This window comes from Protobothrops mucrosquamatus, unplaced genomic scaffold (genome assembly GCF_001527695.2).
Source record: "Protobothrops mucrosquamatus isolate PMUCROS unplaced genomic scaffold, P.Mucros_1.0 scaffold_3, whole genome shotgun sequence".
Lineage (NCBI taxonomy): Eukaryota > Metazoa > Chordata > Lepidosauria > Squamata > Viperidae > Protobothrops > Protobothrops mucrosquamatus.
In genome coordinates, this window is record NW_015386079.1 from 241609 (window position 1) to 260516 (window position 18908).

The 18908-nt window shown below is 36.5% G+C and overlaps 1 protein-coding gene across 1 annotated transcript in view; it reads right to left on the bottom strand.

The window, feature by feature from the left end:
- Window positions 1-4128: 4128 nt before the first annotated feature.
- The window catches only part of NVL (nuclear VCP like), a 56041-nt gene continuing 41261 nt past the window's right edge, over window positions 4129-18908 (bottom strand). Inside the window, exons 20-23 of the mRNA XM_015823979.1 lie at window positions 16819-16895; window positions 14439-14527; window positions 11602-11681; window positions 4129-4887 (exon numbers count right to left, since the gene is read on the bottom strand). Coding sequence (XP_015679465.1) covers window positions 4843-4887; window positions 11602-11681; window positions 14439-14527; window positions 16819-16895 — 291 coding nt within the window. The 3' untranslated portion in view covers window positions 4129-4842. The remainder of the gene's footprint in view (window positions 4888-11601; window positions 11682-14438; window positions 14528-16818; window positions 16896-18908) is intronic.

Sequence of the window (18908 nt, forward strand, 5' to 3'; positions counted from 1 at the left end):
TACGACCAGTTGGGGGTCGCGGCATTAAAAAGGTTGAGAACCACTGCTCTAGTGAGACAGTTGACATGCTGAAAATATTTTGGTAGCTCTTGGCTTAAGTTAGCATTGTTGAAATCACCTAGCACAATGAGGAGTGAATCAGGATGTTTTTCTTAAGGCCATATAATCTGGTCAGCTGGAGTTCGTAATGCATTGTTTACACAAGCTTGTGGCGAAATGTATACAGCAATTAGTAGGAATGAGGAAAACTCTCGTGGAGACTAAAATGGTTTGCAATTGATAATTAATGTCTCTAAGTCCACATCACAGAATTTCTTTAGTGTAGTTACATTACTGCACCATGGGTTGTTGATATAAAAGCAGAGACCCCCTCCCTTCTTTTTACCGGATCTTTCTGCAATTCTGTTTGCCCTTTGTCTCTGAAACCCTGGGATATGCAAGCCTCTCTCATCAATTGAGTCATTAAGCCAGGTTTCAGTGAAGCAGAGGGCTGATGAGTTGTAAAAATCAAGAGTTGCATCTGTTTAAAAGAAGTATTTCATCCACCTTATTAGCGAGTGAACGTAGATTAGTTAGAAAGATTGAAGGAAGAGGAGTTTTTGTTCCACTTTTCCTTGGTCTATTCAAAATCCCCGCTCTCTTATGTCTTCTTTGTCTAGGCTGTTTTCTCCTTTTGTTTACATTACTCCGTTGTTCAGGGGAAGATGCTTCTTCCCATATTAGAATCTCTTCAGCATTTGTAAAAAGGGGACGTGAAGTCACAGAAAGCTGCCCATTAAAAAAAGATTCCTTGATGCTTAATAGATGTTCTCTTGAGTATGAAATCCGAAGTGAGTCACAGAGAATAATAAAAAATAACAAAACTATCAGAGAGCATTTCACCGAGGCTGCCATCAGCGGCACTATCTAGGATGAATAAAGGTATATGCTTAATTTTATCAATACAACTATGCACAATCTTCTGGAAAGCATAGTAAAAAGAAATACTGTGAAGCTAATTTTTTATAGCGTCTAAAATCTTACTTGAGTATGGTGCTTCAGTATGTTTAGGAAGGGAGTGGCATAAAAACTTTTTACTATTACACTGAACCTTGAAATAGAAAGTATTGAAAAAAGGTAGATAGGCTAGAAGGGCTGCCAAGTTATATATTTAATATCGTCCTATCAACCGTTTAGGTTGCAGTTCAAAGAGCACCTCATGCAAACAGCTATTGGTGACAGGCATAACACTTGGTTTGATCCCATTTTGAAGGAAAGATAAGTTGTAGATTACATTGATTTCTGAACACTAAATGGAGGTTCACAAGGTGACATATTTAATATACAAATTGATTAGGAAAACATTTTCAGGGTCAGAATGTTGTTCCCTTTCTTAAGAACAGCAGTGCTGGCTAAAGCCAAAGCCTGTTATAGGCCAACATTTTGCATTCATTAACTACAAGTTTATGAAGAACTGCTTTTTGTCTTCTCTTTCCAATCAGCTTCATTAAATGACCCATGATCCTAGTGTCATAAAAATGATTCTTGTCCACTTTTCTATGTCATTTAATTATTTTATTCACCTTTGCCATGTTCTTACCTTTGTTACGTTCAGGATTTCCCCCCCCCCCCCAAAGTGCATCAAACATTTCAGCCTTTCTTACAGGGAAGATATTTAAGATCTCTGAGCATTATGGTAGCTCCCTTCTGCATTTTCCCCACTTCCATTATATCTTAAGGAACATAATTGGACAGAATTTTGCAGAAGTGGGCATATCATAAATATGTATAATGGCAGTACAATATTGATATTCTACACTCAAATTCATTTCCTAATGATGTCTAGCATGGATTTTCCTTTTTCACAGCTGCTTCATCTTACTCACATTTTCAGAATTATCCACTATGACCCCAAGAGCTTTTCTTAGTTATGGGTAGCACAGATCACATTATATTATGTACTTTTTTCCCATAAGTCATAACAATTGTTCTCTAAAACTGCATCTGTCCTTTATATTTTGAATTTTTATCAATCTCATTAAATACATCTAATGCACAAAAAATAGCATAAAAATAAAGCATTTCAGTAGTTTTAAATGTATTTTATTTTTCAAATTTATTTGCCACCCATCTTGCGGTTCAGGCAACTGTAATTGGGAGGAGTAATGCTAAATTATGGTTGACTTTTATAATTGTTGCATTGACTGAACACATAGGCAGAAATAGATTCTTAAGGATGTAAAGTGACATCAAATATATTTTCTAATTTGCCAGCCAATATAAATACTTGTGTAGGAGAAAAATAAACCTTACCAAACAAAATGGAGGCTGCACTCTTTTCCAAAGTCTTTTGGATATGACCATGGTCAAACCAGTTCATCATCTTGTTCCAACCCTATCAGACCCAAAATGACCCTCCTTGCCTCCAGACAGTCCACCTACAAGACCACCCAAGCCAAAGAATGGAAGCCTCCTCACCAGAAAATAGTACAAGGGCACCCTTAAACAAGGGAATTGGAATCTAAAAAATCCCCAAAGATCCATCCTCTCAGCTGATGGCCTCAACTTTCCATCTCCTTTAACAATGAACTGAAAACCCTGGTTATGCCTAACAATAGAAACAGCTACTGGTACACTGGCCAGCAATTCAGATCCCCAGGCCTTCCTACCTTGTAGCTATCAACTTCGGTAAAAACTCTGCTTTCCCTTAGTTTGCAAAAAATATTTTTTTTCTTCTCGGTGTTGGGTTCATTTTTTTAAATCAAATCCATGTCTATACTGTTGGAGCGGGCAAGTAGTCTCATAACTGCTACCAGCATCTGAAGTGAAGTTAAAATAACAACAACAATAAAGTTGGAAAGGACCTTGGAGGTCATCTAGTCCAACCCCCTGCTCAGGCAAGAAACCCTATACCATTTCAAACAAATGGCTGTCCAATCTCTTCTTAAAAACTTCCAGTGTTGGAACATTCACAGCTTCTGGAAGCAGGTTGTTCCACTGATTAATTGTTCTAACTGTCAGGAAATTTCTCCTTAGTTCTAGGTTCTACATGCTGTAGAACAGGCACGTCAAACTGCTGGCCCACAGGCTGGATGCGTCACACTGAAACCGCACCCACCCCATTGCCGGCCATGGGGAAAAAGACATGATACATCGCACGACGTCACGTGATGTTGTGAGTTTGACATGCCTGCTGTAGAAGATTTGCAAATGATCCTTGATTTGGCCGAATTGTATTGGTTATTGTGAGGAGGAAATATTTTGTTGCCTAGTTTCAATAATGGTGCTATCTTTTTTTATATATAAAATTTTTATTAATTTTTATAATTAAACAACAAATACCAATATGATGCATTTACATACACAAGCAAAAAAGATAATCCTACTGAGTACATTTTCGGAGACGCTCGGCAGCCCCCGCCTTGCCTCCACCCTCATTCACTTTCCTCTCCTTCCTCCCCCTAGACCCACAACCTCTCCTCCTTCCTCCTTTCCACCTACCTACATCCCATCTCCTTCTTAACCACCTCATCGAGTGCAGTTTGGGGTACCAGCCGAGCATCTCCTCTTTTCAATACAATTCCATTATTTACCTATAACATATAAATACATCAATTTTTATAATTTCTATCCCCTAGTCCCCTTCCCCCCTCCCCTTCCCCGGACTTCCCAGAGCTGAGTACAGGAATAATCACATAATAATCCAAATTTAACCCAAACAACCCATTCATAATCTAAACAAGTATAAACTTACTGTAACTCTAGTATACAGACTTAACTATAAGTATAAACTATATATATAAATTATATATAAAAATATTTATAAGTAACAATAAATAATGGTGCTATCTTTATATAAACAGAGCAAGCCCCATTCCTTTTTAGCAATAAAGTTGTTTCCCTAGCTGGGGAGCAAAACATCTGCAAGCAGACAGCCAAGCTCAGAGAGCATCAAGACTCCAAGGTGGCATCTCATTAAAGCTCTAACTAACATGAGCTCTAGCAAATTAAGTGACCCATAATCATAGTTGGCAAAAGCAACTTCTAGCTGTTTAGCATTAAATTATTAACAAAGGCTTACATTTTATTATTATTTTTTTTATTATTTTAAAATTGACCTCATTTTAGAATTATTTAAATTTAGTTACACTGCATTGCATCACAATATATAAAAGAAAACTCATGTTGATAATGGAAGTACAAGGCTTTACTTTATTTCCACCCATTTACATGTGACCCTTGGCAAGCTTCAAAAGACAGTATGTCTCAGTCACCCACAGTGTTCCATGATTTACATTCAGAACCCTCTTTAGAAAGTGAATAATCAACAGGAGACTTTAAAATAAAAATATTTTATGCTTGCACTGCTAAATCAAAGGAAAAAAAACTCTTAAAGTGATAAAGATACCTGTGCTGAGCCTAATTTATTATATCATTTAACAATACACACAAGCACGTAGTTCTTACATGGGGAGGCTATAATGCCTGACTACTTTGAATTGTCTTTTACTTGAAATATAGATGGTGGGGACTTGCATAGTTTATAGCAAATCAACAATTCACTGACTAAGTGTACTCTGCTATTTGGCAACAAATTCCTAGGCATTCAAATAGTCTTCAGGACTTGGATCACCTGATATCAGGCAGAGAGCTCTATCACAGAAATGGCTCTTGAACGAGTCCTGCTGCTAAAGGAAGAGCTTAGCTTATACGTTAACATATAAATCCTTTAAAAGAAGTTCAACAATTCTGAAATGACAGACATACAAAACTGAGACCATGTTCTATATCACAAAAGGCCTTCTGGAAAACAATCAGGAGAATGCATGGCAAGCATGAGGAGTCTTCTATGTCATCCAAATGTCACCTGTTCAGTAATTGGCGCAGCTCTTCATACATTATTTGGTCCTAATAATGACAATAAATAGAGGAAAAATTGAAAACTCCTTTAATAATACAATACTTTAAAGCACTAGCTTTATTTTAACTTTGCTCCAGGAAGAAATATATAATCATGTGTATTGGCAATGATTTGGCTATCCATTTGGAAGGTGAAGCAAAGGGAAAGGTCAGCATTTTTGGAGTATAATTTGCTTTTTTTTCTTTTATAAACTGCTGTTACACTGTTACATCAGTAGATTAAAATATGCAGATTGCTGTCTCAGCAGTTCCTATTGTCAGCATGTTCCCTACTTCAAGACAAGCTCTATAAGATTTTTGCATTGTTCTGTTAAAAAGCTGCTTAAAAGAAACCAGTTAAAGTAGAACTGTAATCAAAATGTAAAAGAATGCTATAATTTAATTCAGAAGTCAATATTAAGAGAGCTAAGTGTCGGGAGCTAAGTGTTGAGATCAGCAATATTGTGCAAAATCATGTCATGTGAGGATCTGAAGGTTTTTGGTTTTTTTTAATAAACCTCTAGCCACATCAGGCTTTCCTAATGCAGTGTCTTGCAACTGACAATCATGTCCTCTGCGCCCCTCCTTTTAATATCTACATGAAGTCACTGGGGGAAGTCATCTGTCAGTTTGGTGTGGTACCACTGATATGCGGATTGTACTCTGTTATTATTTCTGTCCCCAGCTGTCCAAGTGAAGTTACCAAGGTTATTTCCCATAATTGGATGGGAAAGAACAGGTTGTGGCTCAACCTTGCCAAATTCAGTGGCTAAAGATTTTGTGTCCCCCAGATCTGGGAATTGGTTTTTGGTTCTCCTTGAGGTGGCACATGGTGTGCAATCCGTATGTTCCCCGAACTCAAAACTGATGTTTGAAGAGTAGGTTGTAACTATGGCCAAGGGGATCTTTGTAAAGCGGCACCTTGTGCACAAGTTGCATCCATTCTTGGATCAGGAGGTCCTGCTTATGTTCACTCATGCTTTGGGCACCTCCTGTTAGATACTCCACACCAGGAAGCCAAAGTTATGAATGCTAATACTACTTTTATGTTTAGGTTATATAATGTATCCCTCCCCTTCCTGCCTTTATGTTCAAGAGAAAGAGAGTCAAATCAGAAACCTTCTCAAATTGCATTCCTGCTTTTCACATCCCACCATTGCCTTGATTGTGGATCTTCTTCCTTTACTACCTCAAGGTTATTTTCACAGCCTGTTACACCTCTTGACTGGCAACATGTTCTATATAGCGATGCCCTTGAAAACTATCAAGTTCAACTAATCCAGAATGCATCAGTGCAGATAATTATGGGTGTATCTCATGATGTCATACAAAACCTCTACTCCAACAGCTGCACTGACTTCCAATAGGCTTTTGATGTGATTAAAAGAGCTATAAATCCCTGTATGACATAGGAATAGATTACTTGAAGGACTCCTTTCTAAGAACCTCTGCGCACCCCACATGATCCCACAGGCAAGGCATGCAGTCAAGTACTTCTTTTAAATCTTGTCATCTTATGGGATCTATGAAGTATGCTTTTTCTGCTCCCCCCAATATAAAAGTTCCAACTCTACTCGCCTATAGAGAAGCTGTTAAGATCTGGTTCTTCTTCCAGGCATTGCAGCCAGTTGAATGAGAGATATTTTGTGACTTGTTTTGTTATGTACTTGGTTGCCATTTTATATTTGGTATTTATATATTGCATTGTTTATTATTATGTGGCTTTTGTTCTTTCTTTCTTTGATTTATTGCTTGTTTTTAAATTGTACACTGCCCAGACTGATACTAATTGAGTTATAAATCTTATAAATAAAATATATCACATTAACTCCCTCCTACCTATACACACATCAGAGTTTTTAATGAAATATATTTGATTTAATTGAAAATTCAATTACTCCAGTCAGTCTGAGATACTGCTAACACACACACACACACACACACACACACACACACACACACACAATAAAAAGATAAATATAGATGATAGATCGCTAGGAGAGAGAGAGAGAATAGATGTTTGGATTTCCCTTTTTGAATTATGGAGATATTTGCTAGGATAGAATAATAGTAACAAAGGAAATTGAGATAAATAAAAAAGAACATAACCGTGAGGTAAATGCTCGTTCTACTTATTAACATTGGGGAATGAGAGATAACAGCTGGCTGGAATAGAAAAATAGTTCTAGAAGACTTCCTGAACAAAAAGCGGCAAGAATGTCTAATTGTTAACAGGTGCAAAAGCATAATAAAATTCAAACTGATAAATGGAATAAGTTACAAAATATTACAAAATGCCAATGTTCAGGCTAGAAGTTTTCAAACACTTCCGGAGAACATAATTTTACATTAATGGAACATGATATTCTTGAAAGAGTCTTGTTGGCTACTGTTATACTGTTGGGCTTACAGGTAACCCTTGCTTTACAACCACTCATTCAGCAATTGTTTGAACTTGCAATGGTACGAACGGACAGTATTTATAACCTGGTCTTCAGAGTTCTGGCTGTCGCTGGTCCTTGCATCACATGAATTGTGAATGTTTCACAAGGGTTCGAAAGAGGTCAGGTGTCTTCCAGGTGCTACTGCCAGTTGGGACAAGAAGCGTATTTCTAAAATAATCAAGAATGCCAGCAAGGACTGTGATGTGGAGGCTATTGTACATCTTGGCACTAACGATCTGTCCCAAAAAGATGTACTCTCTGTGCAGAATGATTTCCAGAGCTTGGGGAAGGAACTTAGCAGAATAGGCTGTAGGCTTACTTTTTCAGAGGTTTTACCAGTGTAAAAGGAGCAAAATGGAAAAGGCCAGCGTATAGCACAATTCAATATGTGGCTAAAGGAGTGGTGTAAAGGGGAAAGCTTTGGATATATTAGTCACGATGTCAGTTCCAATGAAAAAATGTACAAAAGAAATGGTTTGCATCCATCAAATAAAGAGACTGAGTTACACGGCTATAAATTCACAGATTTTCTGGAGGAATATTTAAACTAAACAGCAGGGACAGTGAGTTAATTGATACAGAACATCCCTGTCCCCGGCAATCTAAAAATTATAGGGCTATCAGTGCATGTAACATAGATGTGTGTGTGGACAAGCAAAATCAAGCTTTTAATAGTGAGTACCACACAAAGTGCACTAACCAAATAGGTGGTAAGACAATAGGAGAACTCAGGCACCACACAGGTTATGTAGAAAGTAAACACAGGGTCAGTCATAAAGGTCTCAAATGTCTATACACCAGTGCACAGAGTATGAACAGCAAACAGGGTGAACTAGAAATTCAGGTTAATGAGGGCAGATATGATATTGTTGCCATTACGGAAACATGCTGGGATGAAAGCCACAAATGGAACACACAGCTAGAGGGATTTAAATTATTTAAAAGAAACAGACAAAATAAAAAAGGAGGTGGAGTTGCACTATATATAGGAAATAACTATATCTCTACAGAAATAAGCACAAAAATGATGAAAACTGTCTTGAATGCATTTGGGTCAATATAAAAGGGGAGGGGGGGAATGACATTGCCATAGGTGTATACTATAGGCCACCCAACCAAACAGAGGAAATAGATGAACTTTTTGCTAGTCAGCCAACTAAAGTATGTAGGAAGCACATCACAATAGTAATGGGGGACTTTAACTACCTTGACATCAACTGGCAGACAAACTCTGCACCAAGTGGAAGATCAAACAGATTCCTGACAAACCTAGCAGACAAGTTTATCTCCCAAAAAGTAGAGAAGAGAACTAGGGGATTAGCCATTTTGGATCTAATTCTCACTAACAGAGATGAAATGATAGAAGGTGTTGAAGCCACAGGAACCTTGGGAGGAAGTGATCATGCAATATTGGAATTCAACATTATTGAAGCACAAGAAATAGAACACAGTCAAACTAGAGTTTGGACTTTAAGAGAACTAATTTCAATAAACTTAGAGAGGGCTTGGGAAGGATTCCAGGGATGAGAATCCTCAAGGGGAAAACAACACAAGAAGCTTGGAAAATTTTGAAAAGTGAGATATTAAAAGGCCAGTCTAGCACAATACCAACAAAGAGGAAAAATAACAGCTCTCAAAAGAAATCAGCATGGCTGCATTAAGAACTCTCTGATAAATTGAAAAATAAAAAGGACAAGTACAGAAAGTGGAAAGAGGGGCACATAACTAAGTCAGAATATCAGCAAATAGCCCGAGCCTCCAAAAATGAAGTGAGGAAAACTAAGGCTCAAAATGAACTAAGCTTGCTACCAAAGTAAAAACAAAAAACAAAAAAAGCTTCTTTCAACATGTAAAAAACAAGAAAAAAGTGAAGGAAATGATTGGTCCATTAGTGGGTGAAAGTGGCAAGAAGGTGACAAGCAACAGGGAGAAAGAACTATTTAACTCGTTTTTTGCATCTGTCTTTACACAAAGGGAAAAAACAGGCCAACCTATCAAAAATAGTGCCATAAAAAACAGAATAGAAACATAAGTTAAGATAGGCAAGAAAATGGTAAGTGAGCACCTGTCCAGCCCACACGAGTTCAAATCACCAGGACCAGATGGATTACACCATAAGGTTCTCAAGAAACTGGCATATGTGATCTTTTAACCACTGAACTATGTTTTTAAAAGATCCTGGAGCACTGGGGAACTATCAGAGGACTGGAAAAGAGCTGATGTAGTTCCCATCTTCAAAAAAGGAAAAAAATGGATCCAGGAAATTACAGACCTATCAGCCTGACCTCAATACCTGGGAAGATTCTGGAAAAGATAATCAAACAACGAATCAGCAAACACCTACAGGCAAAGAAAGTCATTACTAAAAGACAACATGGATTTGTCAAAAACAGATCATGCCAGACAAATCTTATTGCATTCTTTAACCAAGTGACAAAAATAGTGGACCAGAGGAATGCTGTGGATATAATTTACTTGGACTTCAGTAAGGCATTTTATAAAGTAGATCACAACCTACTACTTGATAAAGTAGAAAAATGTGGGTTAGACAGCATCACCACCTGATGGATTTGTAGCTGGCTAACCGGCCGTACTCAGCATGTGGTCCTCAATGGAACAGGATCTACATGGAGGGAAGTGTGTAGTGCGGTGCCCCAGGGCTCTGTTCTGGGCCCAGTGCTCTTCAACATCTTCAGCAACGATTTGGATGAGGGGATAGATGGGGAACTCATCAAATTTGCAGACAACACCAAGCTGGCAGGAATAGCCAACACTCCAGAAGACAGGCTTAAGATACAGAAGGATCTGGACAGACTTGAACACTGGGTGCTATCTAACAAAATTAAATTCAGTGGTGAAAAAAGTAAGGTTCTACATTTAGGCAAGAAAAACCAAATGTACAGGTATAGTATAGGGGGTACCTTGCTCAAGAGTAGTAACTGTGAGAGGGATCTCGGAGTCCTAGTGGACAATCAGTTAAATATGAGCCAGCAGTGTGCTGCAGCTGCCAAAAAAGCCAACAAGTGCTAGGCTGCATTAACAGAGGGATAGAATCAAGATCACGTGAAGTATTAATACCACTTTATAATGCCTTGGTAAGGCCAAACTTGGAATACTGCATCCAGTTTTGGTCACCACCACGATGTAAAAAAGATGTTGAGACTCTAGAAGAGTACAGAGAAGAGCAACAAAGATGATTGTGGGACTGGAGGCTAAAACGTATAAGGAACTGTTGCTGGAATTGGGTATGTCTAGTTTAATGAAAAGAAGGAGGAGGGGGGACATGATAGCAGTGTTTTAATATTTTGGGGGCTGCCACAAAGAAGAGGGAGTCAAGCTATTTTCCAAAGTGCCTGAAGGCAGGACAAGAAGCAACGGATGGAAACTAATCAAGGAGAGAAGCAACCTAGAACTAAGGAGAAACTTCCTGACAGTTAGAACAAATAACCAGTGGAACAACCTGCCTCCAGAAGCGGTGAATGCTCCAACACTGGAAGTTTTTAAGAAGAGACTGGACAGCCATTTGTCCGAAATGGTATAGGGTTTCCTGCCTGAGCAGGGGGTTGGACTTGATGACCTCCAAGGTCCCTTCCAACTTTTATTATTATTACTATTACTATTACTATTACTATTACTACTACTACTACTACTATTATTATTATTATTATTATTATTATTATTATTATTATTATTATTATTATTATTATTATTATTATTATTATTATTATTATTATTATTATATAGTCATTATTTGGGACCTTTGCTGGCTTCAAACAAACAAAGTCAATGGGAAAGCAGAGCAGACATGGTGTCTCTATTTAAGGACCTGTAGTGATTTCCTTAATGCAACCGGGCATGTTAGAATTATTGCTAAGTGGTGCAGTCATGTAATGTGGCATTTTACAACTGCATCACTTAGCAATGCAATTCCAGTCCCAATTACTATTAACTGAAGACTACCTGTACTGGGAATTTAGCATAATAATAATCCTTCCAAAACCCACACCTTCCTTCCTAAAACATTTCTGCAATAGTCATACTTACCACCAGTACAGTTGAAAAAAAAAGATGTGGCATCAGGCAGAAGCCTTATATGAATAAAGGCATCATATTTTGAACAATTAGGATACTTGATGCATTTTGCATTTCACCCAAATTTGATCTATGGCATGTTACAGGAGATTTTTAAAAAGTACGAAGCTCTGAGCCATGCATATTTCTTGACAATGTTCTATGAACAATTTGGGTTACCAATTGAAAATTTAAAAGTATTTCTTACCTTTGGAGTTATAGAGGATTTCACTTTCTTAAAAGCTTCTTCAAAATGTTTTTTGCCAACTCTAATTTCCCCTGTGAAGACTATAGTACAATAAACACTATAATTGCAGAAAAGGATAACTCTGATAAAATAAAATGCAGATTGATCAACAAATTATTAAGGATGGAAAGAGAAACAAGAAGCTCTTTATTAATAAGATGATTTGCCACAAAACTACTTATTCTCTCTACTTATTTTCCATGCATTTCCATGCTGATTTGCTAGAGTTATGAAGCTATTGAAAAAACAGAGTGCGTCCTCAGGTCTAATTCAATGGGAAAACATCCCTTAGTCCAGTGTTTCTCAACCTTGACAACTTTAGGGCATGTGAACTTCAACTCCCAGAATTCCACAGCCAGCATTGCTGGCTGTGGAATTCTGGGAGTTGAAGTCCACATGCCCTAAAGTTGTCAAGGTTGAGAAACACTGCTTAGTCAATTCTGTTTATCAGATTTATCAAGAGAAGGCAAAAATCAAGATGTTTGAGAATTTCACACACAACTAATTCAGTAGCCATTATTATACCGTGCTTCTGCTTAAAGAAGTGAGAAGCTTGAATTCCACAATTATTTCAAGCACCCTGCAAGAGCTGAGTTACATTATGTCATGAACTATAGGAACTGGAAAGAAACAGCATCTATGTTCAGGAACAGCTTATTCAATGAGGACAGGTATCTACTGAAAAGTGACTGAGATTTTGCCCTAATTTATATATTAAGACAGGACTGAAACACAGTGAAGTTAACATGTGCCCTTTCTCCTTCCTCAGAGAGCGCCCATTAAAAATAAGGATGTAATTCATAAATAACTCACCACAGGATTTTAATATCACCATCAGCTAAAAGGTGATAAAACCAAGGTTTGGTTTTTAAAATTAGTATTAAGACCCACCCTTTTTAAAAAAAAATCATAGGCTCTATGGCTACCTTGCTTGGAACTCTTCTTAGCCATTGCCTACTAACTGATACTTTATAAAGTTTGTTTATACATAAAACTCCATGAGTGGAAATAGTATAGGTAATCCTCAACTTACAACCAGTTGTTTAGTGACTGTTCGAAATTTCAACAGCACTATCAAAAGTTACAACTGGCCTCACACTTACACAAAATCCCATGATCATCTGATCAAAATTCAGGTATGTGGCAAGCAGCATATTTACAATGTATTTACAATGGTTGCAGCACCCTGGGGATCACATCACCACCTGTGACCTTTCTCAGTCGGCTTCTGACAAGCATAGTCAAAGAGGGAAATCAGAGTTGCTTAATGACTGATTCACTTAACCCAGGGGTAGGCAACCTTGGCTCTTTTATGACTCGTGGACTTCAACTCCCAGAATTCCTGAGCCAGTCCACGAGTCATAAAAGAGCCAAGGTTGCCTACCCCTGACTTAACCGTAGCAGTGATTCACTTAACAACTGTGGCAAAAAAGGTCATAAAATTGAGCATGACTCACTTAACAACTGCCTTGCTTAACAATGGATATTTTGGTTGCATTTGTCGTTGTAAGTCAAGGACTAACTGCAATGATATGATTATTTCTAGTCTAATCCAAATCTGCATTCCCAGCTAAAGCGATTAAATTTTAATTCTTCCTAGGGTTTGCCTACAAAAAATGAAATATAGCAAGAAAACCAGAGGGACAAGTGCAACTTGGAAAACATTGTTTTGGATACAAACACACCCACAAAAACATTTGAAGATGTTCATTAGATCAAACCCAGTTAAAACCATCATGACAAAGCAGCACAGTAAACTTTTCCTTTTAATTAATTTAAAACCTAACCTTTAAAGAGATTGCATTACTATAGAATCTTAATTGTGGAAATAAATCTTTGATCTGTTGGCATTAATAAAAAAAAATCCTCTTCATTTCATGACTTGTCTTTAATCTTAAATCTGAAAACAGATGTCATATTGTTTCGAAATGAATCCAAATTACTTGTATATAGATCATACTGAGAGGAAACTGCTTGAAAATATTTAGGTGAGAGTAATTTAGTTTCTATAGCCTCTTGGTTCTTTGTTGCTCTACAGTGTCCGCAAACAAAACAGGACATTATACTGGTGGTCATATATCACAGGCTTATTTCACAAAGTCTTCAAGTAAACATTATCATAGATTTGTTTATTAATGATTGGTGGAAAAGAGACAGAAATGGAAAAGTTTGCTTGAATTATACTGCTTGTTCAAGTTTCTATTTAGCAAGAGCAACTGTTGCATGCCAAAATGAAATTTCAGCTGCATTTCTGCATTTTTTCTTGCACCAAAGGGGGTTCTACTTATCAGTGTATTTTATTCTAAATCATATCCTTAGTTCAGTTAAGTTTCTGTCTACTATTTTGACCAGCGAAGGGTGTCCAATGTTTCATGCTCAACTCTTTTCTAGACTGCCTCGAACACTAGCTTCTTAGTCTTGCAACCGCATCCTTCGTTTTACCACTTTTTACAGAGGATCAGTGCTGTCAGGGTCAACCAATATACATTTCAGTATTTTGGATATTTTGTCCCCTTTTTCCTTCATATTTACAGAATTTTGTTTTTAAAAAAAACCATAGTGCTAGACAGCCCAGTGTAGACAAAGAAATACTAAAATTTTCATGCCTACCAAACCTTTAATTAACAACTTCCTTTCACTATTTTTAGTGTGTCTTTAGTTTAGAACAATCGTATAACAATCCTGCAGTTTTTGTTGGAACTCTGAAATAAAATAATGAAAACATCCAAAGGTTCGTTAACATCTGGTGATTAAGAAAATCTGCCTTAAGTTATAATATGCTATTTCCCCTTCCTTACTGTTCTTGTTTGCAGGACTGAACGTTGTCATTTGCTGTTTTAGGGCACAAACAGAAGCTTCTCGCACTAGAGCTGAAAGATCTGCTCCCCTATAAAGAAAAAAAATAGAAAAGCAATTATACTAAGATAAAAATCATTAAGAAAAAAACACGAAAATATAACCAAATAATTGCTAGTATTCAATGGTAACAGCCTATTCCTTTAATAAGTTGTTTGATAAATGTATTTGTTATCTTATAATCTTGTTACTGCTTTCCAAGATAGGCAGATAAACTTAAAAATGAATTATTAATTTGGAAATTCATACGGAATTTCAGTCAAAAGTTGTGGTCATAAGTTGAGGTACCATGTGACATGACTCAATTTTACAATGGTCATAGAGCCAGTCACCATGGCCATTAAGCAAATCACATGGCTAAGTGAACCACATGTTAAGTGAATCCAATATATCCAGTAGGGTTGAATTCTATATTGCATTGGGATAACCTGGTAGACATTGTATATGATTGTAGCACAGATAAATGCTATTTTTCCACAGACCAATCTGCCTACTAAGTTCTGTAATTACTGAAATATCTGGGTCACTGTAGATCCAAAATCAAAATCAATCCCACTCTACAAATGAGCATAGCTGCAGTCATTTTCCTTCTCATTCTAGGTTGCCAATAAACATATTAGATTATCAAGGGGCATGCCATAGCGTCATGTCATACGTCATGTGCTGTTTAACATTTTTATCAGCAGCTTGAATGACAGAATTCAGACTTTGCAGAAGACAGAGAACTTGAAAGGATGGATAATAAATAAGGGAGAGGAGATTCAAAAAGATCTAGACTGACTGGAATGGGCTGAAATAAATAGAATGGAATTTAATACAACATGAAGAGTTCAGCATCTGGGTGGGAAAAATATAAAGCACAAGGAAAGAATGGTGAAGGATTGACCTGGCAGTAGCATATGTGAAAGAAAACTGAAGTCCTTGGCAACCACATGCAAAACATGAGCTAGCAGAATTATGCTAATGCAATAAAGGAAATGCTTGGAAGTGCATTGATCAAAGAACAGAGTCCACATCACTGGAAGCAAATGCTCTACTTTATTCTATCCTGATCAGAACCCATTTGGGACACTGTGGCCAGTTCTAGACACCACTATTGAAAGAGGACAGGGACAAATTGGAATTAGTTCACAAGAATGCTAGCAAGATGGTAAAGGTTCTGGAAAAAGCTCCATAAAGAACAGTTAAAGAATTTAGTATATTTAACAGTTAAAGAATTTAGTATATTTAGGCATCAGAGAAAGATATCACAGCAGTCTTCAAATCACTAGAATCACACTTCCCCAATAATATCCAAATAAAGATCAGGCTCACTGATACCAAACAGAGCCATTTTATAATATAATAGTTATAGTGCTGACCTAGAAACTAAGAGTTTTAATCTTGTTTTAGGCACAGAAGTCAGTTGGATAACCTTGGGCCAATCACTCTGACTCAGCTTAATCCATCTCATGGAATGATTCGTGAGAAAACAGAGGAAGGGCACACTAGATACAGAGTTGCAGAAAATAAAGGGATATAAATCTAGTACAGAAATGCATTAAAGCTCTGAGTCATTCTGAAATGAGTCAAGATAATCTCTATTCTCTAGAACTGACCCCAATGGAAAAGAGACAATTCTTTTTTCACACGATCCTTATAGTTGCTGATCTCTGAGAGATCCAGTGCTGAAGTTTTAAGTAGAGGTCTAATAATCTACTAATTGCCTCTTTTAAACGAGGCCTTCTGTCCCACTCAAAAAGATATTAATGATAACCAACACTCTTTTATCTAAAGCTAACATGCCAATAGATTAACCTGTACAATAAAAATGAAATTTAAAAATGCAATGGTTTTACTGAATTATTTTTTGTCTCCAAACAGCATGGAGACCAGGCTAAACTTGATTTAATAAATGCTTCTGCCATAGTTTGATACCAACATAATGAAATAAATATACATAGAATTCTATAATGGAAGCCAGGAAATACGACCTTCTAAAGGCCAGGCTACTTTCAAGGATTTTATTTTTTAAAGCTGAAAAGCTAAGAAATCTCTGCACTTATATTTGTTTCTAATTTTGAGCACTACATGTTTATAATACAAGCAAAATCTACAACCATGTTGAAAGTTTCAATATAAGTGTAAGTAAAGTGCAGATTCTACTAATGCAGCCTTGTACATGAATGATACATATATCATCCTGTGACTCACATGTTCTCTGCTGGAAATGATCCTTCTTCCCTGCAATTAACCAAACTATTATTTCTGAACAAGTCTGTTCCAGAGCATACACGTTCCTTTATCTGCTTTCAAAACTGATTCCAATAGGATACTACTCACGTAAAATAATCACAAGAGGGATTGTAAGCAATTTCTTCCAGGTGCACATCAATATCAAGTGGGGGTAGAGTTCCATCCTGTAACCATAAAAAAGACATTCGATGACTTTGACACTTATGAGAAATCACACTAATTATTTAGTTTATATATAAGATTTCTGAATTGCATTTTGAATGTGAAAGCTTCCCAAAGAGACCAATAATTCAAGATAATAAATTAAGTTTACAGATGTTAAACAATCACAGCTAGCAAGTTTTAAAGCAAGAGAAAAACAGCATTCTATTTTGAAAATAAGCATTGGAAAAAATGTCATCATACAACAGCGAAGTTGAACAAAACAACTAGTAACTATATAAATGGAAGAGAGAACTATATTCCTCTGAGAGAGTTTCATTGCTGGAATACTTCACTGAAAGGCCCTGTTCCATATGGCCATCAGTAGCACTAGTGGAATTGGGTGGTAGACAAATTGATGAAAGCAGTGTTGGGTTGTTGTGATGAAGCCCCACTCCTTGTGTACATTTGACACTGCATGAGTGTCCCCCATTTATACTGTTTAAAATAAAATAAACCTAATTATTTCCCAAGAAATTTCCCATTGGGACAACCTAGTTGTACCATTAATGTTACAAGAAATTATTTATGAAAGCGGCTACTGATGCAGATTGATTTTTGATAAAATGATATTATGACTTTTATGGAAATGGAACACATAAATATTCGTGTTCAAGGCAGTGTTGACTCCTGGCAATTGCCTAGACTTGTCCCTGCAGTTTACTTGACAAGATGTTTCAAAAATGGTTTGCCACTGCTTCCTTCTTAAGGCTGAGAGAGCCCAGGATCACCAAATTAGTTTCATGCCCAAGAATTCAAAGTATCACGATTTCTAGCCAAATGCCTTAGTCTCTGCATTAAACTGATTCTTTCATGTTGCTGGTAACATATATTTAGTGAGGCTTGCATAAAACATAAATTTCCCGCCTTGTTTTAGGAAGAGTATACAGCAGTAATAGTGAAACTAAGCAAAGTTCCAACTAGTTGTACTGGTTATTATCCAATATCTTTCTTAGCTGCAGATAATAAAATTTTGATTATAACCTTAGTACAGAGGTTATTTTCTTCTTTATTTTACCTTGCACAATCCAGTTTTATTAAAAAAATCTAACAACTTGTAATAGCAGGCAGTTGGTAAATATTTTTTGCAATTCAATCTGAGAAATTTGATCTACGTAGTTTTCTGGCATCTAGCAGTTGAAAAGGCTTTGGATATTTTTTTTAACATGTTTAAGAAAAAAATGGATTTACTTCTGTTTTTATAAGAATAGAGTATTAAAATCCCTTGGCTACGTTTATCATGAATGGTATAATTTTTCACTTATTGATACATCATGGAACTCATGAAGGCAGTCCTTTATCCTTTATCTTATATTTAATTTGGTTTTGGAACTATTGGCCTCCGAAATTCTTCAATATGAAATTTCCATGGGATCCAAAGTCATTGCTCCCAAGTCTCATTAGATATATTTTCATATGAGAGGAGGTTGTAACTTTCCAAACTTACATCCCCTGATTTATAATTTGACTCCAATTTTTGAATGGAATGAGACTAATTTAAGAAGGAATAAATATTAATATGGGCACAAATTATATGACCTCTGAAAATCTGTCAAATACTTGGTTCATTTTTTTAAAAAATTCAATTTATTAAGATTTATATGGCCACCCAACTCATTCATTTTAATCAGCATGCCAACATTTTTCCTGCTTTAAAAGTAGCAAAATATATTTGGAAGACTCTAGAATGAGTGTTAAGCTTGATCTTGGTTCTTATGACAAACTAACTCTTTGGGATAATCATAATTTTAATATGGAAGCTATTTTTTAAGGATGTAGGCAAAAATATTTAGATGAATTGATCTTGAAAAGTTTTTTTTACAAGCATTGAATCACTACAAAAAAATTTGGACTATCTGACATAGCTTAGCTGTAACATATCCAAATTAAAATGTTTGTTGATTACTGAATTTGGGTTTGATTACTTTTTTAAAAAACCTGACTTTCTAAGGAATAGAATTCTACGGTCTTATAAA